The sequence below is a fragment of the Mastigoproctus giganteus genome, chromosome 3, assembly GCF_048544385.1.
Source record: "Mastigoproctus giganteus isolate SK-2022 chromosome 3, ASM4854438v1, whole genome shotgun sequence".
In the NCBI taxonomy this organism is placed as follows: domain Eukaryota; kingdom Metazoa; phylum Arthropoda; class Arachnida; order Uropygi; family Thelyphonidae; genus Mastigoproctus; species Mastigoproctus giganteus.
In genome coordinates this window covers 93,758,881-93,785,958 of record NC_143577.1, presented here as the reverse complement: position 1 = coordinate 93,785,958, position 27,078 = coordinate 93,758,881, and the positions used below count along the sequence as shown (strand labels likewise).

General features: G+C 38.6%; 1 protein-coding gene across 1 annotated transcript in view; it reads left to right on the top strand.

Annotated features, from left to right (window-relative positions):
• LOC150088157 (protein bicaudal C homolog 1-like) overlaps positions 1–27,078 on the top strand; it is a 392,222-nt gene that overhangs the window by 33,138 nt on the left and 332,006 nt on the right. The window contains exon 2 of the mRNA XM_090370592.1: positions 13,185–13,234. Within this exon, the coding sequence (XP_090226718.1) occupies positions 13,185–13,234 (50 nt within the window). The remainder of the gene's footprint in view (positions 1–13,184; positions 13,235–27,078) is intronic.

Below are 27,078 nucleotides of genomic sequence, written 5' to 3'. Positions count from 1 at the left end.
AACAGACACGAAGAGGTTGTACTTGACAGAGAACGTATTAGACATACCCACCTTACGCACCTCTATTTATTGTAAGGAAATAACCCCCTACTATGCTTGCATTGTGATTCACCACCAACTATAAAACAAACATATTCTTATAGAGTGCGATTATTATCGGTCTATCAGATTCACATCATTCCGATTCCTCCGTAACTTGAATGAGTCTGTTCAGTTAAGACATATTCTTTGAGACAACTCTAATATATCTGAATTTTTTCACTTTCTGAAACAGATTAATATATGTGAGTTTATATGAGCGTATTAATATGCTCATATAAACTCGCTTTACACTGTACGATCTGTACAGTGTCTCTCTACAGAAATAGGCACAATTTGGTCATAATAGCCCTTGTGCCAAAAAAAACAACATTAAGAATCTGCAGATAATGGAACCACTAGGTGGCAGTGATCACAGTGTGCTCAAGTGGGTTTACTCAAAGAGGTAACTACCATCAGGGATAAAGGGAAGGGTTTTTTGCTTTTGTAAAGGTAACTATGGTGATCTGAGACTGTATTTAAATTCTATACCAACTGATGATGTTAACAACAAATTAAAAATGGGAAGCATTCAAAGAATTAATCTTGGAAGCTACTAGGCTTTTCATACCAACTAAGAAATATTGTTAAAAGTTTAGGCCTAAATGGATGTCAGATGAACTAATGAGACATGTGGCAGAGAAGAAAAATGCATGGGATACATATAAATTAACAGGCGACACGGAAGCCTATGATAGATATTGGCTAGTCTGTAACCAAGTCACAAAGGAGGTTAGGCTGTCAAAGGCAGATTACGAGAAATCTTTGGCAAAGGACGTAAAGAAAAACAGCAAAGAGTTCTTTACTTCTGTAAACTCTAGAAGGAAGGGGATGAATCATATTGGTCCACTTGATATCGATGGTTTAACTGTTGATGTTCCTTTTCAGTTAGCTAACAAACTAAATGAGTATTTTGCATCTACATTCACACATGAGGAGTTATTCAGGGGGGGGTAATTCCAGAGGTGAATTAAACTCTGGCAGTGAGCTAGATGATTTTGTAATAACTGAGAAGAAAGTGGAGGAGAAATTGTTCAAGATAAACATAAGAAAGGCACCTGGAATGGGTGGAATCTATCCAGTTATATTAAAGGAGGTAGCAAAGGAAGTAAGCAAACTTTTGGCCATAATTATGACAGCTTCCTTGGACTCTGGGGAGGTACCCCTGAACTCGAGATGTGCAAATGTGACTCCAATTCACAAAGGAGGAGGATCAAAGGGCAACACAAGTAATTACAGACCTGTTAGTTTAACTTCTGTTCCAGGAAAATTAATTAAAACTGGTTAAAAAGAAGCACTGCAGGATCATCTACACAAGACTTCAGTTATAACTCTGACACAGCATGGGTTTGTTAAGGGGTAGTCTTGTCTGACCAATTTGATTGGATACTGTGATGTGGTCACATAGGAACCGGAAGCAAAGAATAATTTTGATATCATATATTTCGATCTTAGAAATGGCTTTTGATACTGTTTGACCTGGAAGACTGATGCAAAAATTGGAGGAGTGTGGTTGGAGGCAAATTGCTGCTATGGATGAAGGGATGGTTGAGTGAGAGAAGACAGAGTGGTAATCAATAGACACTGCTCTTTGTGGACTAATGTTATTAGTGGAGTCCCACAGGGTTCAGTGTTGGATCCATTGTTATTTTGTGTATTTATTAATGATATGTATGATGGTATATCAGGCTTAATGTCCAAGTTTGCAGACAATATGAAGGTCGGAAAGGTTGTTAATGACATTAATGGCAGTATGTTGCTGCAACAGGATCTAGAAAAGTTGAGCAGATTGGCTGAGAGGTGGTAACTGAAGTTTAACATTGACAAATGTAAAGTACTACATATGGGAGGCAGTAATCCCAGAGTAATGTATCAACTCTATAGTAGTACACTGACAGTGGTAGAGAATGAAAAGGACCTGGGGTAATTGTGCAGGCAGATATGAAGTTTTCTGAGCAGTGCAGATGGTCTACAAGAGTAGCTCTTGTGTGTTGTCAATGATATACAGGAATTTTTTTAGCAGGGATAAGGAGGTGATTATCCCCTTGTATAAGGCAAGGGTTAGGCCACGCCTTGAGTACTGTATACAGATCTGGAGGCCTCATTTTAAGAAGGATGTAGATCTGTTGGAATGAGTACAAAGAAGAGCAACAAGATTAGTGAATGGAACAAAGGGTTTTTCTTACAAAGAAAGGCTTAAGTTTTGCAAATTACAGTCTGGAGACTAGGCATCTGCGAGGTGATCTGATTGAGGATTTTAAGCCTTGAATGGTTTGAGCATGCTCAGTGCTGATGGGATTCTTCCTCTTGCTCAAAATAATTGTCTGAGAGAGAAAAATTCAAATTGAGGAAAGACAGTTGTAGGATAGATGTGCAGAAGTTTGCCTTTAGCCAGCGTGTGGTTGATTGCTGGAACAAACTTCCTTCTGCTATTGTAGAAGTTGATTGCTTAAATAGATTCAAGGCATAACTAGACAGCCCATTTGATGTTGTGGAGGTGGGTAGCTTAAATAAATTTAAGGAAGAACTAGATAAACTGCTGGAGGGAATGGACAGGCGAAATGGCAAGTGTTGGCTTTTATTTATTTATTATTATTATTTTTTTTTTTTTGGTGATTTTGTATCAGTTTTCTTCCTTGCATCACTACTACTGAAAATAATAAACTTAACAGGGCTAATTTTTGTGGTGCCAGAGGCAAAACCATGTAAAGGCGCCTGATTCATATCATAACAGGCATAATATGCAGTAGCACATCTGGAGGCGCTTGTGGCAAGTACCCAATTGCGCACCCCTAGTAAAGTGCCCTATGAAGGTATAATCTTAGTAATGAATTGATAAGAATATAACTATATTTACTTTTCACTTCAGTTAACCACAGGGGGGAAAAAATGAATTAATTTTTTCCAAAAAATAGAACTCACCTGAAATGTAACGCACTGCATATTGTAATGGAAGTATGTTATATGATATTTAGATGTTACTTAATAGAAAATGTTCAATCGAACTAACAGTTTCAGCATGTTTCGTTGGTTAATGAAAAGCTTTTAAGATCAATTGTAGCCTTCCGTGACTCCCCTCCATCTCACAGAAATCTATTCACATAAATGAAAGTTATATTTCGCGTATCACTCTAGAACGAAAAGTCGGATCGAGGCCACAGTTTTAATTTGTGTTTTTTTTTAGTTCGTCGGAAAATTTCGGACCCGGTTACGATTTCACAGTTCTCGTATCTCGCCCCCCCCCTACAAAATTGGCATAAATGAAAGACAAGTATATTTTTGCATTAATCGTCAAAAAAAAAAAAAAAAAAAAATGGGGAATTTGCTACCAAATTTTCAACATAACAGTATATGCTGTTGGTCCCTGGGATGGTTCTAAGTTCATTGCCAATTTTAGCATTCCCTCCCCAGTTTCCCCTACAGAAATATTGTTTTATATTTGGAACAGGAGCTCTAATCCATTTCATATTTTCAATGCTTGCTTAGAATATTTTAAATATTTCTAACAAATTTTCTTATTGATGGGTTAACTTATTTTGTTATAAATCGTTAATTTGCGTGCTTGCCAACGCGCCTGAAATTTAATGTACTGCGTACATTAAATTACTTATCTCACTTATATTAGACAGTTAAGACCCGGGTTCCCCATTCAGGACTCGGGTCCGGCTGGTAGCAGTAATGATGTGGTTTCGCGTATATTATCTGGATGAAAAAAAAAAGAAGCTTAAAGATTAAAAAAAGAGTTTTTCTATTGCTGAATTACTTAAAAGCAATACAAGTTGTTATGATTAAGGTATTGAATTTCTGGAGCTACAAGCGGGCGGGAGAGGGAGATCAAAATAAGTTGAAAATGATTAGCAAATTTTCTCCTGAAAATAAGTCATTAAGGGGTTAGGCATTAATTTGTCTAGAGTTGTCTTTTGAAATGAACAGGTGTTAAGAAACGAAATCAATTTATTGAAGCCGAATACATGTACACATTTTGGGCTTATAACAGGTGTTCAAAATCTTCATGAGCGCGTGCGACTGCACGATGTGTGAAAGCGAATTTTGAACATGCTTATCAAAAAGGCGTTGCTGGGATGCTATTTACGAATGCTGAACATACAGCGTTATTACGCTCTATGTTCAGGGCAAGTTTGCTGTCGTCTTCGCTCCTTTTTGACACCGCACTTCTTTTCACTCCGAATTTCAGTTTCTTATTCAGAAACAGTTTGCACTAGTTTACAGATCAATGGTCGGGAACGCATCATGGATCGCTAGGAGTTGGATGATCCAAAATACTTTTAAGTAATTTTTATTATTATTTTTTTTAATGATACCTGAAAACAAAACCCCTGCATGAATTTATTGTTAGGAAAAGATGGGATGGATAACTCCCCCCCCCCCCGAAAACATACTGTTTGATACCTACGGCACACTACAGTGGTCAATGGGTACTGGTCCATTGTGCTTTCGACTGGTAAAGTACGCGACAACCGCCGTTTAGTTGTTTGCTTTTCTAAGAGGTCAGTTGTGTGTTTGCACCATTAATATTTAATTTGTTAATAAATGCGCTCCTAATAAACCCTTGCCCATTTGTTAATATTTATTTTATTACCTAAGTTGCTCTTGCACTTAGTTGAGGCTGACAGTTTGAATAAATTCAAAGGTCAGCTGGATACTTGTGTGGTGAGGATGCATATAATTTGTTTTCTTGGCTACTTGGTGGTGTTTTTTTTTTTTTTTGCCAGTGAAGCAAAAGCCCATGGCTTCCTTGGACTATGGCGAATTCTATTAAAGCAAATACAGAGCCAAAATTTTCTCATTCAGAAGGATGTTATATCGTATAAAAAAAACATTATGTGAATCCTAATGAAAACAAAAATTCCACACCAAGGATGTTATATTGAACAATAATCTGATTCAATCAACCTTTGATGTTTATAATAATAATATAAAAAATTGGAAACATGCTACATTACGTCAGATTTCATCGTATAAAGAAAGATGAAAATTTAATTATTTTATGTTCCCCCGCTTTAATCTACTTTTTCGATTAATCGACCAAAAGCCGTTTCCGATCATGTCGGATAGGAGGACCTTTACTGTACATAAGCCACTATAAGCTAATGATGTCGCTAAAGTTTATGGTCTTCATGTTCATGAAGATAGGTAAAATGCAATGAAATCCATGAAATAATGACTAGAGTGTATCGCCGAGATATGCTACTGTTGCAAGATGGTCGGGTCGGCTGAGTTCAAAAGAGAACGAGGGTCAGTAGAGGATGGTCCAAGGTGAAGTCGGCCAACTGAGGATGATCCAAAGTGAAGTCTGCCAACTGAAGCAATCCATTCTGAAACGGTTGCCATCGCTGAACAAAAAAAAATTTAGGAAAATAGAAGAATTTAAATATCCGAACTTGGAAAAAGTACTTAACATTTCCCATGGTAGCATATTAATAATAATACATGAGTATTTAGGAATGTCCAAAGTTTGTGCAAGGTTGTTTCCCAGAAACCTTTCTATATGACAAACATCAGAGGGTGTATCAAAAGAGAATTGAGAATTAATTCCTGCCAATCTACATAGATTTTTTTCTATCTCGTTTGATAACTGGTAATAAAACGTAGCCGCATTTTTATGATCCCGAATCCAAATTCGAAAACGTGCAGTGGAAGCCCAAGGAATCTCCAAAGTTTTTTTTTTTTTTTTTTTTTTTGCAGATGCTGCATAAGCTTGCTTTCTTGCGTCATATGCCTCTATTAATGCTAATGCTAAAAAAAAAAAAAAGTGTCCTGAATTTTGCGGAATTCAAAAGGATTATTGTTCATTTGATTATCTTGCACATAAAACTACAATAACAGAGGTTATTATTAAGCCAGCCTTATTCCAAAGTTAAAATTTGCAATTGAGGAAAATTGAGTGATTGACTCTTGAGTTGTCTGTGACAATGCCCCCGAACACAAAGCCTTTACTGCACTGGCTGAAATTCACAAGTAACTCTCTTCCCCTACCCATACATACAAACTAGATTTTTGTCTTAATGGAACTCGCTTTAAATATGATTAAGAGCAGAAAGAAGCTGATGTTCATTTGTGATACCTAACCCGAAGAAGTTTGTTATTCATGAATTTATTTATTTTGAAGGATTATACTCAAAACGTGCATTGAACTTCGGCGTGAATACATTTAAAAATAATAATTTTGTAACTGTCATTTATATTTGTCTTTCAGAACTTTTTGATCATTCCTTGTACTTCTTATGGCCCATTAAAGTGAGCTTTTACTGTATTGATCTGCAATGGGGAAAAAAGTAAAGGTTGTAGGATCACTGTTGTGGATAATTCAGAAAAGAAAAGAAAAATATAAATAAATACGAGGAAATAAGTGCGAAATTGCTATCAGTACATATTCGTTTATTGCGAGTCCATTGTTGTTTTCAATATTTATCAATGCTATTGAAGGTGTATCAGGCGTAATGTCTAAATTTGTGATACTAATGTTGGCAGGGTGGTTAATGACAGTCATCAAGGTGAGCTATTGCAAGGTTTAGGAAAATTGGGTCAACAGGCTGACAAATGGCAGTTGAAGTTTAACATTGACAAATGTAAGGTACTGCACATGGGTAGCAATAACCCCAGAGTAAATTATCAGCTTCGTGATATTACATTCAGGGTAATGGAGAATGAAAAAGACCTGGGTCCTTTGCAATTGGGTAATGTGCAGTCAGACCCTTAAATTCTCTAAACAGTGCAGACATGCTGCCAGGACAGCTCATGGGGTTTTGCCAATAGTATACAGAAACTTGGCTAGCAGGGATTAGGAGGTGATTATCCCTTTGTATAAGGCCAAGGTTAGGCCGCTTCTTGAGTACTGTATACAGGTCTGGACACCTCACTTTAGAAAGGATGCAGAGAAGGGCAACCAGATTGGTGAAGGGAACAAAAGGGTGCTCTTACTTAGAAAGACTTCAGTTCTTCAAATTTTGCAGCGTCTTGAGACCAGACACCTGCAGGGAGATCTGATTGAGGTGTTTAAAGCCTTGACTGAATTGAGTAAGCTGAATGTTAATGGTATTCTTCTACTTGTTGAGAACTATGCACACGAAGTGGCATAAATTCAAGTTGAAAATGGTTGCAGGATAGATGCACGGAAGTGTGCCTTCAGCCAGCGGGCTGTTGATTGTTGAATGGCTTGAATAAATCCAAGGGAAAAGTAGACAAATTCTTAGTATTAATGGGTGGAATTTTTTTTTTTTTTTGACTGATGCTATATAATCTTGCTTTCATGCATCAATTGCCATTACTACTGCTATTACTACCCTATCTGTATACATGCATCTCCTGCGTTTCCTAATAAGGTTTTCGTCCAATACTGACTACTCCAGCTGTTCTTACATGATCTTTGAAAAAGATTGTGCTCGATTTTCGCAAATTTCTTGAGGTCTCATGGCCTTAGCGGCCCGCGCATATTCTCAAGAACTCTGCAAGCAAAGATCGTAATTTGATTGATGTAATTGCCCTTCTTGTTTTATCGTTAATTAAAAGCTATAAGATGTCAGTGCAGTTTGATGGGTGCATAAATTTTATTTATCAAATAAAGTGAAATAATAATAAAAAAAATTAAATAAATAAATTTCTGTTGGTTTCGTAATTTATGCTAAATTAAATTAAAGAGACTTCAAAATTTTGTTTTTAATGAATCTAAAAGAACTGCTGTGGTTACAAATGAATAAATTTTAGTTCTTCGAAATGCGCTGGTACGTTCAATGAACTAAATATAATTTGTAAAGAAAAGTGAAGTGATTGACCGACCTCTTGTTCCTGTTCTTTGGACTGTGAGAATTTCCGCCCCGTTCTTTTCAACTCCGTTACATATTAACAGTTCTTTGCCCCTTCCCCCGCAGTAAGTTTTGACACTACTTCTCGTACGGCGTACTTGCAATTCTTTTATACTAAAGTGTAGTTGAAATTGCATTCGCATCCTGTTTTATTATGGCACAGTGATCCTATTTTGTATATGAGAAATTCATTTACATAGCAGAAGGAAACGGGATAGATAAATCTGGTGGTAGTAGAAAGGGTCATTTAATGTCAGCTGGGTGCTGAACTGGGAGTTCTGAAATAACGATTCCTTCCTATGGGGTCAAGGCAAAACGAAGCGTTGGCCACTTTGGTGCCACTGTTCTGTAAGGTCGGTGAATGTTACCCAGCACTGTGGGGTAGGGTGACGTAGCCGATGAATGAAAGTCTTTATAACTTGGGAGCAAGTTGGCAAAAAATATTGTGCCTGTTGACGAAGAACTCGAGACCATATGTCGCGACAGCACCCATAGTTGGAAACTGTACAATTAACCTTGCCGAACATGTGGCTATTATTTTGCGCTTTACCTTTCTCCGGTTACAAAAGGATAACTCATTATCCTTTTGTAACTGGAGAAAACTGTGTTTTTCTTTAATTATATTTTTAAAAAAAAATGTACGATATAATTATTCATTGTAGAGGTGAATTTAAATAGAGAAATTTTATAGAAAAAAACAAAACATATCGTGTTAATAGCCACCAGATTATTTCACTTCTTGCGACGGAAACTTGAGAAAAGGAGCATAAATATTATTTGTACATATTACTGAAAGATACTTGCTACTATATTCATTCAGAACGACCGCATGATTTTAAACACGAAGGTAGTCTTGAAAAAAGTTAGTTAAATAACGAAAGTTTTAATCTATGACCTTGATCCAAGGTTCATTATTCAAGCTTCGCATGCGTAGATATTGTTGAGCCCACATAATTAAGTTATGTAAATTTTCGTTCGAAAATTTTCATGAGAAATAAAAACGATTTTTTTTCATAGCCTTTTAATTTGCAAAAATTTATCCCGATTATTTCAGTTTTAATTATTGAACAGTATATAGAAACAAGCAGATTACAGAATTCCCTGCATTCTGTGATCCATGTTGATTATTTGGCTATAAGAAATACAATCCCCTGCATACCGCGGAGGTGGGGGTGAATTCGTACCTGAAAAGTACTGTGTTTGATAGAAGTGCAGCTGACAAGACTAATGTCTTATATAAAATAGGGATTAGGAAAAATATATATAATAATATGCTGGGCCAATTAAAATATATGAAAAACATTGTAAACTTAATTTTTAATTTATTGTACAACATTGCAACAACAATAAGGTTGGAGATGATTTATGCATGGCTACTGCACATACATCATTTTTACTACCCAGGTAGAGTGACTGCATCATTTAATTATATTTCATATTGTGAATTCACCTTCACAAGTGGCCGAGGTATTGCACTGCTTTGAATAAGTAATGCTTCACCAGTGGAGAAGACTAATGTTACTAATTTTTGCCACCAGAGTGAATTCTGTTACAGAACAGTTTCCTCCAACTGTACACAGGTTGTTAATATTAATGATTTTAGTATATTTTCCGAGTTATACAACATGAGGATTATTGAAAGACAACTGCAGTGTGCCCCTGGGAAATGAATAATGAATTCAGGATCTTTCTGCAAAAGAACTGTTTGCATTCATATTTAACTCCCCCCCCCTGATATGGGCACATCTACGTGTTGAGGGGATCTCCCGTTGATGATGCTGGCCTTCCAGATTCGTGTCACTGGGATGTAACACCCACAGCCTTGCACAACCCCAGGCTTACAGCATAGGGATCTGGCATTTTTACCATGCACTGTGACCCTTGAAAATTTGGGTAGTCCTGGAATGTCCAGCTAGTGTGTTCACCTGCGAGGATCAACCACGTCAATGCTGTGTCCCTACCCTCATGGTCCAAGGAACAGGATTCAGACTGGTGGCAGTGCAATAAGATGTTTTTCCTGAAACATAAGTAGCTGATTTAGCTTGTTGAGTATCTCTTCGAAGAAGGAAAGTCCAGTGAAAATCTTTGTCACGCTTCAGCGCAGGCTTATAATGCTTCATTCATATTTACATTTTGGAAAGTTGGAATATGAGGTTTGGTTTTCAAATTATCTTAGATTGTTCAATTAAATCAATTTTTAGTTCATACAGTGGGTTGGTTTTTGGGGTTCTAATTTTAAATTTGGGTTTGATTTAAGTAAACCTTCAATATGAGTTAGTTGTTATTTCTAAATTTGACTATTTTCTTATTTCTACATGTTAAAAAATTTGTGTATTTTTGGACCTTTGTCTGCAGTTTATTTCTATGGGTCTTGAATAAGAAGCTTAGCATAGTCCAGTGGTTCCCAAACTGTACGGCTCCCAAGGGGAGGCACAGCAAACTCACAGGGACTCCTTGGGATATTTTAAATTTTCGATGGAAACACAGCAATACTCTACATCTGTTCAGAATCGCTGTGTTTTCATCGGAAATCGTGTTAACTACTAGCATGAGGTAGTTCACAGTTTCAATGTTACTTATTAAATAAATATGATCTTTATTGTAAGATGCAAAAGTACATACAGGTGCACAGACTTGACAATACACTTCACCGCACTAAGCCAGGGGTTAATAAGTGGCTGAGATGTTACCTTGCCATAAATATAATACATCAAAATAAAATACATAAAAAATGACACAGAATAGTTTTCTTGAATTCGGTTTTCCATCAAATTCTTGCTAAGCCGGATCGATCTTACATCAATTGATGGTTGTGGAACACATGCAGATCTAGGATGAGCCAGCTATACTTTTTGTCATCGATGATTTTTCACAGGTCTACATCCAAGGATTGAGCTAGATGGAGCTTCTGATAATGCAGGAATCAGTCTTTAAAATGTGGCCTCGAAGGAAGAGCAAGAAGCTTTGGAGTGGAGCAGAGCACTCCTTGGGTATCCACCAGCACACAATGTCCCAAATGTTGGGCACAGATTTTTCCAGTGATCATTTGGATGGTGAAGATTAGTCTTCTTTCATGCATTAGGGCTGAAAATCTGGTTAAGTTCAGTGCTTTGGCCATCAGTGATGTGTGCCTCTGTGGTGGGAGGTGACACTTCCAGGTTGACCACTTCAGGAGCCAGTATTCTGTAGCTTTTAATGGTTTAATTATTGTTTGCAGCCGAGCCCCCCCACACCTCTACTCCATATAGTACGCCTTTGAAAATGATCATTCTGATATACATTTTTATCAGATTTGTGTTCCGAAATGTAACAAGTTCTGCTTGGCAATCCACTGTTTCATATTGAATTTTGCACAGAACTCTTCTATATGAAGATGGAATTTTAGTTTTCTGTCAAAGATTACACCCAGATCTCTTTGCATTTCGACACGAGGAATCAAGACTCCGTGAATTGCGGGCTGAATTATGGCTGAATTCAGTGAGAAGACCACGATGGCAGATTTTTTAGGGTTAACTTTCAAGTCAAATCTCTTGGGGTACTGCTGCATTTTTGATAAAGTCTTGTTGATGTGTCTATTGCTTCATCGGCTGATTTTATTTTTGTTAGGAGCTTCAAGTCATCGACATATGATAACATTTCTGTTGTGTATTAGCAGGTTAATTAATAGCAGTAAAAAGAATGCCAGACAGGACTCGTCGTTGTGGCATGCCTGCTTGTATTTGCCTAGTTTATGTCTGCTTTCCTATGGACAGTTGGATGGTTCTATTCTGAAGAAGCAATGTCAGAAACATCAATACTTGGCCTCCAGTGGGATAGTAAGTTTGAAGGAGCTTAAGCAAGGCCAAGATGTTAACACTATCGAACGCAGCTTGTGGATCTAGATATGCTATTGCCATTTCTTCTTTCTCCTCAAACGATTCAAGGAAGGCATTGGTAGTCATAAGTAGATTACTAACTGTTGATCTATCCTGCAGGGCATAATGAATTTGCTGGGCGTCTCCGCAGCCAGGTGGGAAGGAGCAGCAGTTCGTAGCACACGCTTCTTGATTAGACTGGGGTTCGAGCCCGCCACCACCAAATACGGAGGATGCGGAAAGGTCAGGGAATGATCACCGCATATTCCTGGAGCAATATGGCCTTAGTTGCTAATGCTCCTAAAAACTAAATAACAAAACAAACATAATGAATTTGCTGAGGCCTGTGAGGGAGGATGTGCACAGTAAGTGTTTTCAGCAATGTTTTCTCAAGCAACTTCAATAAACACACAGAGTGCAAGATGGGTCTAAAGTGCTTGGTTTTAGTTGGCTGGGAAACTTTTGGGAGTGGCCTAACAGATTACCTATTCCATGTTAGAGGGAAAAATTCTCCTTTGAATATGGTGTTAAAAATCATTAAGAGAGGATCAATTAGATATGGGCTCAAATATTTACTGATAAACTGTGGAACTTTATCAATCCCTGCAGTACCAATTGATTAATTACAGATATCAGATCTTGCCATGTAATTAATATAGTTGCAAGTGCATCTCTGGGCACGTCATCAAACATGGGAATGTCGTTGGACTCATGGTGACATTGCTGAAATTGTGCAATAAAATCCATCCAGACTTCAGGATCGAGCTGTGAGGAGAGTTCACAGTGTTTCTGTGAATATGATGGGGGCTCCCTTACAACGTGTGGCTTCAACGTGATGCTGTATGGCTTGAGACTTAACGCGATTGAAGCTTTCTCGTACTTTGGAGCATGTAGTTCGGTCTGGAAATTGTGCTGTCCTTTTCCATTGTTTGTAGAGTTGTTGTTTAAGCTTAAAGCTGCGCCTCGGCTCAGGGGGTCCACCATCCTCTCATGCATCCGAGATCGTTATTTTCTTTGAGGCTGTAACATTAGAAATTGTGACCAGCCAGTTAGTTAACAGATCCAAGGCAAGTTGACTATCACACTGCTCAAGTCCATTCCAAGTGATTGCAGTTGTTGCTTCAAGGCATTTACTAATGTTGATTCATTTCAGGCTTGTTATAACCTTAGTGTGGACCTGAGTCAAAATGTTGTAATTCTTTGGACCTAACTACTTAATAAATGGAACTGTTAGGTATTCCTTTTGGCCTAGGGGTGCTATGAAAAAATTAGAGACATTCAGGATGCCATGAACGGAGAAAGTTTGGGAACCTCTGGCATAGTCTATTAATGAATGCAAAGTTTGTGAGATGAGGATTTAATACAAATATTACTTTTCCAGTTAAAAGCAATTTATGAATGTGTATTTTTTCCCCCTCTCCACTCACAGGGACTGACTTGCCTTGCAAGGGAGAAACAGCAGATGATTTTTTCCATAGGGTAAGTATTATTATAAAGTAGTCTTATTATTTGAATAAATTGAATGGATAATGAAAATCTAGGATCATAACTTGTACATGTAACTGAAAAGCATGTGGAAATACACAAGCTATACAAATTTGGAAATTTATATAGTTCAGGGTAGAATATCAGCAAAATTGCCCAGCAGCATTATAAAACTAAATGCATGGAATTTTATTCATTGCATTAAATATATATAAGTGGAACATTTGCCTTACCAAATTGATTGCAGATTTACCATTTCAGGTAATAAATTTGTTCAGATAATTCTCAGATTGCCAATTATGGAAGAAGAATAACCAAACTCTGTATGGGTTTAAAATTTTATTATTGAAGTTAATTATACATATGATTAGCAAATGATAAAGCATGTGTAAAGTTCATGAATATGAATTCTGTTTGTTATAGACTAATGGAGAATATATAAATTTTTTTTTCATAATTTTGTGCGTAGTTAAATAAATTTTGTTCTTGTTTGTTAGTCATGTATAATTATTACTAACTTTTAAAATAAACTCTGCTAATTACATAGTCTGAATTATTCTCCATATGTATTGCATCTGGATATTTTCTTTTGGGTCTGTCTTTAAAAAACATACAGTAATAGCCATGGTGTGATTTGCATCCCTGTTTTTATAGTCTAGGTATGAGAAAGCCATAATCTTATGAAAAGTCATTGATCTCTCAAATTGTAAGGCTACCATGAAGAGTTGCCTTCCTTATGCCGACCTCACTATGTGAGGTATAATGTTACTTATTAGCATGCTCTCCCCTTCCCAAGTGGTCATTCCAGTACTTATTGGTACCTGATCAATGAGAGGATAAGCACCTCAGTATAGCATCTGACAACCCAGTGATGGTAAGCAACCAGCATGCTCAAAGATACTGGAGTAAATTAATAAAAAAAAAAAAAAAAAGGTCTGTTCATGTTTCAGAAGCAAATAGAATGTTGAAAGAATCAAAAGGATACCAGGCTAAAGCCTCTTGCATTTATATTGCAATGGAACACCAGAACTTAAGAATAACTGCATCAGAGGTCCTAACAGAGAAAGCAGAGGTAATAAGAATTAGAAAGTAAAAGCAAAGGAAAAATAGTGCATTATTCAGGAATTCTAGAATCATAATTTCACCCTAATGAAATTCTTCAGAAACAAAAACTGCTAATTTTTTTGGTGTTCCTCTTGTTTATTAACAGATTTTGTGCATTATGGCATTTTTCCAAGGTATAAAACTTTATAAATTTGAGTTTCAAAACATGAGAGTTTATGCATTGTAATTTTACAAGCAGTGTATTACACTTGATGGCCACTATTTTGAAAAGGAAACAGCCTTTAATGCACCATAAAGTTCCATACAGTCTCAGAACTTTTCACAGAGCCCTCTTAGTTGTTAGAATGTTTAAATTTAAAAGCATTAAAAGCATTACAGATGTAATGGCCCCGAGTGATCTATTGATTTTCAAAGCATATTTACTATAAAGAAGTGGTTGAAGATTTCTAAAGCCTTTTTACTTTCAAAGTTATTTATTTTCTGGCTCTTTTTTTCAATAAAGAAGGAAGCCTCCTATAAGAAAGGAAATAAACCATTCTTTTGTATATATAACTAACTCCTGTAACACACTAACCACTAACTTCTTATTGCTTGGTCACTGGTGGCACTGCTCCTGCCTCCACGTGGTAGGGCTGAAAGGAGCAAAGATGGACAAAAAGGAGCAAAGGTGGACAAAATTAAAAGTCCACTTATGGATCTTCTGATCCAGACCTAGATAAACATGGTCCAGATCATGATGACACAACATCCCATGCTAAACAACAAAAAAAAAAGAACGAACGGATAATACTGTACCTCTCTTTTTAATACTACCCTCCTCCACAGACCAATCATTGAGTAAACTTCCCCCATTTTTGATACAAAAATGTGGTGCAATTCCCATGAAGGTTGCCCCACATACCACCTTAAACTCCTCTAAAGGGGTAATATCAGAGTGGGATCTGTTAAATGTGTCGGAGGATCAACTTGTCCCGAACTATGAGAACAAAATGTGGTACATGCAAAAAGAATTGTCATCAAAAAAGATGGAGAGCCTGTCCCTAATCAGACAGTGATACTCACATTTAAAACACCAAACCTACCTACCACCATAAAAGTGGTTACCTTAGGTGTCAGGTAAGACCTTGTATTCCAAACCCAGTCCGGTGCTTTAAGTGCCAAAAATTTGGCCATTCGCAAACTGTATGCAAAGGAGTTCCTGTCTGCCCCAATTGCAGGTCCTCAGATCACAATCAGAGTGACTGTTCGGCTGCAAAAATGATGTGCGCGAACTGCAAAGGTGACCGCCCAGCATATTCCAAAATTTGTGAAAAATGGAAAACAGAAAAAAAATAGTAAAATACAAGGTCGAGAATAAAGTCGGCTACCAAGAAGCAAGAACTAGTTTCACCTACTATAAATAAAAATATTACCTATGCTAATGTAATGAAAAAAATATCAAACAGTCTCCACTCAAACAGATGTCACAGTTCCCATTACCAAGTCAATATCTGATTGGGATAGAACTGTCCCCTCTGACCAACAACCAAGTGTGCATAAACAACAACCTAAATTCTCAGACCAGGCAAATAACACTCCTCTGACAATACCAGCGGCATCTCCTCCTCAAATGTGTGCTAATACATCTGATATTACAAACTCAAATGCAAAGAAAAATACCCAGGACATAACCATGGATACAGATGCACATCTGTACGTGAAGAACCAATTTTAGAAATCTACGCTGAAGAAGAAATGGATACTGGTTGACCAGTTTTCAAAAAAGACAAATCCAAATTGGAACATAATAAGCCAGTCACCAAAGCAGTCAGATACAGCTCCATCAATTAAACATATATATACCTGCGTGTACACCAATGCTAGGAGTTTGGTAAATAAATTTGATGAATTTGAGGTATTGCTCAAAACATAAAAGGCAGATATTGTTGGGATATCAGAGACGTGGTGTCACACAGATATAAGTAATGCGGAACTGGAATTTGGGGAATACAATGTGTATAGAAAGGATAGACAGGACAGGAGGGGCGGAGGGGTTATGCTATTAGTTAAGAAACACATAAAGTCCAAGGAAGTGAAGCCAGTCAACATCGATGGACAGGGCAGTGTCGAGTCAGTTTGGTGTGACATAAGCATAGGGAAATCAAAATTGAGAGTAGGAGTGTGCTATAGGCCTAATGACTCTGATGAGTATAATAAGATATTGTACAGGGAAATAGAGTGGGCCAGTAAATCAGAGTCTTATAATGGGGGATTTTAATTTCCCAGATATTGACTGGAATTTGTGGGTTGGTCACTCGCACACTAGCAAGGCTTTTGTGGATTTATTGGATGATTGTTTTCTACATCAGCATGTTCGTGAGGCAACAAGAGGGAGCAATACTCTTGATCTGATTATCAGTAGTGATTCTTCATGTATTAAGAATCTGCAGATAAATGAACCACTAGGTGGCAGTGATCACAGTGTGTTGAAGTGGGATTTACTCAAGGAGGTAACTACCATCAGAGGTAAAGGGAAGGGTTTTTGTTTTCGTAAAGGCGACTATGATTGTCTGAGACAGTATTTAAATTCTATACAGTGGGACCAACTGATGATGTTAGCAACAGCAAACTCAAAATGGGAAGCATTCAAGGAACTAATCTTGGAGGCTACCAGGCTTTACTTACCAATTAAGAAATATTGTTCAAGGTTTAGGCCTAAATGGTTGTCAGATGAACTAATGAGACATGTGGCAGAGAAGAAAAATGCATGGGATACATACAAATTAATGGGTGACATGGAAGCCTATGATAGATATAAGTTGGTCTGTAACCAAGTCACAAAGGAGATTAGGCAGGCAAAGGCAGACTATGAAAAATTCTTGGCAAAGGATGCAAAGAAAAACAGAAAAGAGTTCTTTACATATTTAAACTCAAGAAGGAAAGGGATGAATCAGATTGGTCCACTGGATATTGATGGTTCAACAGTTGAGGATCCTGCTCAGGTGGCTAACAATCTAAACGAGTATTTTGCATCTACATTCACGCATGAGGAGTTATTCAGGAAGGAGAATGATGTAGGTAAAGTAAACATTGGCAGTGAGCTGGATGATTTTGTAATAACTGAGTGGAAAGTAGAGGAGAGATTGTTGAGGATAAATTAAAAAAGGCACCTGGGGTGGATGGGATCTATCCAGTTATATTAAAGGAGGCAGCAAAATAAGTAAGCAAACCCCTAGCCATAATTATGAGAGCTTCTTTGGACTCAGGGGAGGTACTCATAGACTGGAGAAGTGCAAATGTAACCCCAATTCACAAAGGAGGATCAAAGGCTGACACAAGTAATTATAGACCTGTTAGTTTAACTTCTGTTCCAGGTAAATTAATGGAGGCACTGGTTAAAGAAACACTGCAGGATCATCTAGACAAGAATTCAGTTATAGCTCAGACACAGCATGGTTTTGTTAAGGGCAGGTCTTGCCTGACCAATTTGATTGGATACTATGATGTAGTCACAAAAGAACTGGATGCAGGGAATAACTTTGATATTATATATTTGGATCTTAGAAAGGCTTTTGATACTGTTGCACATGGAAGACTGCTGCACAAATTGGAGCACTGTGGCATTGGAGGTAAATTGCTGCTATGGATAAGGGGATGGTTGAGTGGCAGAAGACAGAGAGTGGTAATCAATGGACACTGCTCAACGTGGACTAATGTTATTAGTGGAGTTCCTCAGGGTTCAGTGTTGGGTCCGTTGTTGTTTTCGGTGTTTATGAATGATATTGATGATGGGATATCAAGTTTAATGTCCAAGTTTGCAGATGATACAAAGGTTGGCAGGGTTGTTAAGGACACTACTGACGCTATGCTGCTGCAACAGGATCTGGAAAGGTTGAACAGATGGGCTGAGAGGTGGCAAATGAAGTTTAACATTGACAAATGTAAAGTACTACATATGGGAAACAGTAACCCCAGAGCAACGTATCAACTCTGCGGTACTACACTGACAGTGGTGGAGAATGAAAAGGACCTGGGGGTAATTGTGCAGGCAGATATGAAGTTCTCTGAGCAGTGCAGACGAGCTGCAAGAGTAGCTCATGGTGTCTTGTCAATGATATACAGGAATTTTTCTAGCAGGGATAAGGAGGTGATTATTCCCTTGTATAAGGCAATGGTTAGGCCACATCTTGAGTACTGTATACAGGTCTGGAGGCCTCATTTCAAGAAGGATGTAGAGCTGCTGGAACGGGTACAGAGAAGGGCAACAAGATTAGTGAATGGAACAAAGGGTTGCTCTTACGAAGAAAGGCTTAAGTTTTGCAAATTACAGAGTCTGGAAACTAGGCACCGGCGAGGTGATCTGATAGAGGTGTATAAGGCTTTGAATGGTTTGAGCATGCTCAATGCCAATGGGATTCTTCATCTTGCTCAGAATAATCACCTCAGAGGGCATAAATTCAAATTGAGGAAGGACGGATGTCGGATAGATGTGCGGAAATTTGCCTTTGGCCAGCGGGTGGTTGGTTGGTGGAACCGACTTCCATCACTTGTTGTTGAAGTTGATAGCCTAAACAAATTTAAAGCTCAACTGGACAGGTATTTCGAACGAACGGAGGGGTGAAATGGGAGTGGTGTGTGTTTTTTTTTTTTTTTTTTTTGGCTGATGCTGAATAAGCTTGCTTTCTTGCATCATATGCCTCTACTAAACACAAATAATGGCCTGTATTTTACAATGGAACTGCAGAGGCTTTTATTTTATTATTATTTTTTTTTATGAAAACCCCAAACACGAAAGGTATCAAAACCTATAGTACTTAGTACCATGCATGGGTTGAAGGAGAAGTATGGGGGGGGGGGAATGCCAGAAACTTTGCCCTAGAGACTAAACATGGGTTTCACCACTTCAAGCCTCCAATAAGCAAAGTGGTGGTACTTCACCGGTTGATGAAAGTCATCTACCACTTTTATTGCAACACAGTATTCTCCAGTTGCTCTTTGTCTTCAGGAAACTTACCTAACCTCTCAAATGTCTCCTTTGAGAAAGAATTATTGCCTTTATCAAACAGATCGTAATAGAACAAATGCTGTCCATGGTGGTGTAGCAGTTCTAATAAATTCAAATATCCCAACTAAACATATTCCACTTCAAACTGAAATAGAAGCTGTTGCTGTTCATATAACTCTCTGTATTTCAATGACAATTGTCTCAATTTACCTACCACCAAACCATACTCTTACTCTTTAAAAGATCTTGAAGATCTCTTCATACAGATACCTCCACCTCTCTGTATATTAGGGGATTTTAACGGGCACCACACCTAATGGGGCAATCCTAAACTAGACAGACGGGGTCTATTCACTGAAAGCTTTCTAGAGTCGCAAAACCTTACCATACTCAATACTGGTGCACATACATGCATACAACTCCCAACTGGACACACCTCAGCAATAGATCTCTCAGTTTGTTCTCCGGTGCTGGTCCCAAGTATATGGTATGTTTCAAATGATCCTATGGGCAGTGACCACTATCCAATCACATGCAATTTTTTAATATCAAAGACTCCTTCAAACAATCCCTGCAGGAAATGGAAATTTGTTCGGGCAGACTGGGCAAAATTTCGATCATCAATCTCTCTTGATGAGAAAAAAATCCAGCTCCAGAATATTGATAATGTAACAGATTACATCATGTCACATCTTCTAAAAGTGGCCAACGACACAATACCATTATCAAATCCCCCTGGTCACAAGCTTTATAATTATTGGTGAAATGAGGAATGCACTAAAGCAAAGAAAACAAAATTAAAGCCTGGAATTTATTTCAGCAATGTCCAACTAATAGAGCAAGCTTATCTGCGAAAAGATCTAAACTTCCCAAGCACTTCCTAATTCATTTCACAAATATACGTGTCTCAATTCCATTCTCAACGATGTCCATTTCCACTTGCAGTCTGCCAAACCCCATGTACTTTTTCTGACAGAATCTCGGTTATCAGTTGATTCAACTACTGCTCATCTTAGATGCCCAAATTATTTGCTGTATAATTCCTTTCGCCTCAAAGGTGGTACTTGTGCATATGTCCATTCTGATATTCCCTGTCAGAGACTTGGCAATTTGGAATCTCTTCTCTTTGATCTTCTCTGGCTTAAAATCTCTCTACCTCATTGTGTCAAATTCATCTGTTGTCTCTACCGTTCTCCCAACTCCACTAATCACTTGGAGCTCTTTGACTTCCTCTCTTTGCAACTTGACTTTCTCCAGTCCAACTTTCCTAACAGTGAGGTAATTTTCCTTGGTGATTTAATGTTCAAAACTCCAGCTGGCTTCCGTTTTCTAGTCACACTGACCCAGCAGGTCAAGATGCTGAGGCTTTTGCAATTACTAATGACCTTTCACAGATTGTTCATTTACCTACAAGAATACCGGACAATCCTAATCAAGGAGAGGTCCTTTAGGCACTTCAGATCACAACTTGGAGATTGTCTCTTCTCCAATGGAACCTTTATCTCATGGCTATTCCCAACCTCGTGTTGTTTGGCATTACAAGAATGCAAAATGGGATGACCTGCGAGACTTCTTTTCTTCTTTTCCTTGGTCGGATTACTGTTTCAAAACTTCTGATGTCAACGTTTGCTCAGACCGTGTCAGTGAAATTATTCTTGCAGGGGCCCCGGGTGCCAAGCGAATGTGACTGAGCGATTTCTCTGTGCTATTACTGCGATTTTCCAAAAGTGATCTATAGTTATTTTACGTTCTTGTCGTTAATAAATTTATTCATTTAAAAACAGCTCTTGTAACAAAAACACTTGTACAGAGCAAGAAAGGAAAGGCACCTTTCTTTATTTCTTCTAGTTTACTACTAACCACTTACTACTTTTCGCTTGGTCACACCAGGCACTGCTCCTGCCTCCCCGTGGCGGGGCCGGTAACCTTGGCAGAAAAGTCCATCTGCCAGGGGCTAAGAGGAGCCAACATGGAACAAAGTATGTTTCCAACTCTAGAGCCATCAAGCTGTCAGCCAAACACAGAAAATGACCATGACCATGATTCGTCGCAAGCAAAGAGGTTGAAAATCAATCCCTCGGCGACAGACTTACCTGCATTCTTAATAATGCACTCACTATCTGAACAGCCTCTCAGTAAGCTATCCCCCTTTTTAATTCAAAAACATCTGGAAAGTATTGCAGGGTCTCCCAAGACGGTTAAGAGACTGCAATCAGGGGACTTACTTATTGAAACTCTGAATAGCAGGCACTCTGAGACATTACTAAAAAAGACAACTTTCGCTGGTATTCCAGTGAAAGTTACCCCACATGCAACCCTAAATACATCAAAGGGTGTAATATCTAGTTGGGACCTGATGAATGTGACGGAGGAAGAAATTAAAGAAGAGCTTCAGGAACAAAATGTAATAGCTGTAAAAAGAATAATGATAAAAAAAGACAATATTCTCACACCTACCAGAAATATCATTCTTACCTTCAACAGTCCAAACCTGCCCTCATCAGTAAAAGCTGGATATCTACTTTGCCGCACTCGTCCTTTCATACCAAATCCGTTGAGATGTTATAAATGCCAAAAGTATGGCCACTCTCAAACGACATGCAGAAGCAACCCAGTTTGTCCCAACTGTGGATCCTCCGATCACATTCAAAGTGATTGTGTGGCGAAAGAAATTATATGTCCCAACTGCAAAGGGAACCATCCGGCCTTCTCTAAGACGTGTGAGAGGTGGAAAACAGAGAAAAAGATTGTAAAATATAAAGTTGAAAACAGTTAGTTATCAAGAGGCAAGAAAATTAATTGCACCCAGTATGCCTAACCGTACCTATGCCAATATTGCAAAAAAATACCAAACCATTGCCACACAAACCGATGTTACCGTTCCTTCAAACACTTCCATCTCTGACTGGGCTCGGGCTGTCCTCTCTCAGCAAAAGTCCAGTCCTGTTAAGCACACAGACCAAGCAAATAATACACCTCTCACTATACCAGCAAAATCTCGATCTCCGCCAGTGAATGCCACTACTACAAATAATGATAGTTCGACTTCAAAAAAGATTATTCGGGACACATCGATGGAGGCAGAGTACCCATCCAAACAGGAAGATCCAATTCTGGAAATATTTGCAGAAGAAGAGATGGACACCGGTCGCCCTTCCTTTCCAAAAAGAGACAAACCAAAGCCAGAACGCCATAAGACAGCCACGTCAGGTACAGCTTCTTCTTCTAAATTCAAGTAATGCCTAACATCTTGCAATGGAATTGCAGAGGCTTTCGTGGAAACATTGACGACATCCGTTACTTAATTAATCGCTACTCTCCAGTTGGTTTCTGCCTGCAAGAAACCTATTTAACTACTCAAACTTCCATTTCTATAAAAAACTACTCGGTCTATAGACGAGATCGGACTACATCCGATTCTGCTCGTGGTGGTGTAGCTATTTTAATTAGTACAAGGATTCCAGCTAGGCAAATTACTCTCCAAACCCAAATTGAAGCTGTCGCTGTGCGGCTGATTACTCAGACTGCATTAACTCTAGTCTCAGTTTATCTCCCACCAAATCATACTTACTCTTATAATGATCTTAAAGAACTTTTATTACAGCTACCCTCCCCTATCTGCCTGCTAGGGGATTTCAATGGCCACCACCCTTTATGGGGTTCATCTAAATTAGACAGACGCGGCAGACTGATTGAAACTTTACTGGAAAAAGAAAACCTCACTCTTCTTAACAGTGGCTCGCACACCCATATACAGTTACCCAATGGACAGACTTCTGCCATTGACCTATCGATTTGCTCCCCGATACTGTTTTCAGCTATGCAATGGTACACCGTGGATGATGCCATGGGTAGTGATCATTTTCCAATTGTTTGTAATCTGTTGACTACCCAACCACAATTACAACACCCCTGCAGGAAATGGAAATTCTCTAAAGCCAATTGGGCCAAATTTCAGTCAGCAATCACTCTTGACAAAAAAACTATTCAACTACAGCCCATAGATGAAGTTACTGATTATATTACATCCCGCCTTTTAGCTGCAACTAAGTACTCAACTCCGTTATCAAATCCCCCGTCCCGACGGCATTTCAACTACTGGTGGAACGAAGAGTGCACAAAAGCAAAGAAGGAAAAAAATAAAGCATTTAATATATTCCGTCGATCTCCAACCACAGCTAATCTAATTAGCTACAAGAAACTAAGGGCAAAGGCACGTTACATCCAAAAGCAGGCCAAGAAAGATTCTTGGACTAGGTTCGCATCAACTATCAATAGGAACACTGACTCCAGACTAATATGGAAAAAAATTAGGCAGCTTTCTGGGAAGTTTCCAACTGTTCCTTCCCCAATTCTCTCCTGCAATGGGCAAGAACTCTCTGCTCCTCTAGATATAGCCAATGCCTTGGGTAAAACGTTTGCTGAAATATCGGCTGCATCAAATTACACTCCAAAATTCCAGAAAATTAAGACCGCCACCGAACAGAGACCTATCAACTTTCGAACCTCACTATCACTTCCATATAATCAGCCTCTGCAATATTGTGAACTTTTACAGGCCATCAGAACAACACGAAACAGTGCCCCTGGGCCAGATGGCATATATTATGTCATGCTGCAGCATCTCGATGACAAAAACGTACAACTGCTTCTAATCTTTTTTAACCGGATCTTCCTGGAAAACATTTATCCAACCTCTTGGCACCACGCTACAATTTTGGCGTTTTTGAAACCTGGAAAAGATCCCTCCAGTTCTAATAGTTACAGACCAATATCTCTGTCAAGTTGCCTTGGTAAAATTCTTGAAAAAATGATCCATAGTCGACTCACTTGGATTATTGAAACTCAACATCTACTGAGTAATTGTCAACATGGCTTTCGCAAAAACAGGTCATCCCTAGATCTGATGATCAAGGCGGAATATGAAATTCGCAATGCCTTTGTGAAAAACGAACACCTTGTCATGGTCTCCATTGATATAGAGAAGGCATTTGATACTACCTGGCGGTATGGCATTCTCAGTGACTTATATAATCTTGGTCTACGAGGCAACCTACCTATATTTATTAGGAACTTCCTCAAGAGCTGATCTTTCCAGGTGAGATATCAAAATTCCCTTTCTGCTACATTCTCGCAGGAAGAAGGAGTACCACAAGGATCAGTTTTGAGTGCAACCTTGTTTGCCCTTAAAATTGATTCCATTACAAAAGTACTCCCAAATACTGTAGAGGCTTACCTGTACGCTGATGATCTCGCTATTTCTTGCCATTCGCAGAACATGAGATCTATCGAAAGGCAATTGCAGATGTCCCTCAATAAAGTTCAAAAGTGGGCTGAGCTCAATGGATATCGTCTTTCCCCACAGAAAACAGTTGCGATCCACTTTTGCTGTCAACGCAAATTGCATGCAGATCCTGAACTTCGGATTTCAAATTCCACCATTCCGATTGCCAGCAATATGAAATTCTTGGGACTAATCTTGGACAGTAAGCTCAACTTCTTAGATCATGTGAAATTAATACGTACTGCCTGTCTTAAAAAGATCAACATGCTAAGAGCTTTATCTGCCCTCTCTTGGGGAGCAGATCGTACAACTTTGCTGCTCTTATATAGAGCACTGATTAGATCCCGCTTAGATTATGGTGCTCCAGTTTATGATTCTGCCCGAAAGAGTGTGCTACGCTGGCTGGATCCTATTCAGCATAATGCATTGCGGATTGCAATTGGTGCATACAGGACATCTCCAACTCAGAGTCTGTACATTGAAGCTAATGAGCCCCCTTTGCATCTTCGTAGAAAAATGTTACTACTTAAATATGCAGCCAAAATACAGACTTGCCTTTTGCATCCTATTCAGCCATACCTTTTTAATCAACCACTAGTTAATCTCTATAGAAATAAACCAAGTAAAATCCAACCGGCTAGCCTACGGCTCCTTGAAATATCACAGAACTGGAATGTTCCTCTCCACAATAGGCAACAGATAAAGAATTACTGTCATCCACCATGGACCACCTTTCCTGAATTGACCTCTGATACCTATTTTCTTCAATGGGGAAAGAATTGCCTACCGCCAGTGACTGTGCAACAACTCCATGCTAGCCATATTCAAACCTATGCCGACTTTTTGCCGATATATACGGATGGTTCCAAATCTCTGTCAACTGTTGGAGCAGCAGCAGTGTTTCCCTCTGCGATCATTTCAGCCTCTCTTCCACCTGAGTATAGCAACTTTTCAGCAGAACTGTATGCTATACAGTTAGCTCTAGAAAATTTGACTCTACATCCATCTGTAAAATATATAGTCTATACTGATTCTCTCAGCTCAATTAAAGCAATGCAGAATACATCTCAAAAGAATCACCATATTGTAATGAAAATCAGAAGTTTGTTATTGCAGATTTATGATCGTCAACAACTAGTGAAGTTTTGCTGGATTCCAGCACATTCAGGCATAAAAGGGAATGAAGTGGCTGATATATCTGCCAAAAGTCCAAGTTCAGACCTAACTTCTGCCCCTATTCCAGCGCCCGATTATAATATCTTAATTCAAGCAGCATGCCATGCACAGTGGACAGAATTATGGCATAACCAAACGAACAACAAACTTTTCCAACTGAAACAAAACCCAAAGTTCTGGCACTCCAGCAATCAGACAGTGCGGCGGGAAGAAGTGGCACTCACAAGAATGAGAATAGGACACACCCATCTGACTCACCTCCATCTACTAATGGGCGATGATCCTCCTCAGTGTCCACACTGCTTAGAATATCTAACAGTCAAACACATTCTGATTGACTCTCCGCAGTATCAACAACATCGAGCTGCAATATTTCAAAATCTGGCTAATCGTTCAGAACCATTGACATTACATCATATCATTGGAGAGGACGCAAATGTGAACAAACTTTGCTGCTTTTTAAAACAAATTGGAGTGTATCATCTTTTATAAATAGGCTACAGAACTGAAACTAATTTAAACTGTATTATTTTTCAATATTCCTACGAATAGGCGCACTATAGCCATAGCAGCTAATGCGCCAATAAACAACCATACCACACACACACATATTCTTGCAGGAATGGATTCCTTTATCCCACACTCCACTTTAAAATCTTGTCCTTTATCTAAACCTTGGTTTTCCAATAAATATGCTAAGGCTGTTCAAGAGAAGAATATTGTATATCATAATTGGCTTGTTTCTAATTCTTCAGTTTCATTTTCTGCCTACACCAAAGCTCGCAACAATTGTAAAGCAGTTATTAATCAGTCCAAACTAGAGTTTGAACAGGCTAAGAGTAGAAAACTTGCTTCTTGCCCTAATGGTAGCCGAGCATTCTGGTCTCTTGCCAAAGCTATTGGCCGAAACTTTTGCCCATCTCTGCTCCCACCTCTGTCCAAACCAGATGGTTCTGTTGTCACATCAGCCAAGGATAAAGCTAACCTGCTAGCATCCCATTTTTCTTCCAGCTCATGTATTAATGATCTTGGTAAAACACCTCCACCATTCCCAACACGCTCCATTCAATGCCTCCTGTGGTCTTCCGTCAAAAGGATATCAGAAGGATTTTGATGAATCTTGATGCTAAGAAAGCTCCAGGTCCTGATGGTATTTCTCCACTTTTTCTCAAAACCTGTGCTCCTGAACTTACTCCTATTCTTTGCTGTCATTTTTCACTTTCTTATTCCAAAGGTGTTTTTCCTTCTGCTTGGAAATTTGCTCATATCCAGCCAGTTCCTAAAAAGGGTGACAAATCCCTCCCATCCAATTATCGTCCCATTGCAATT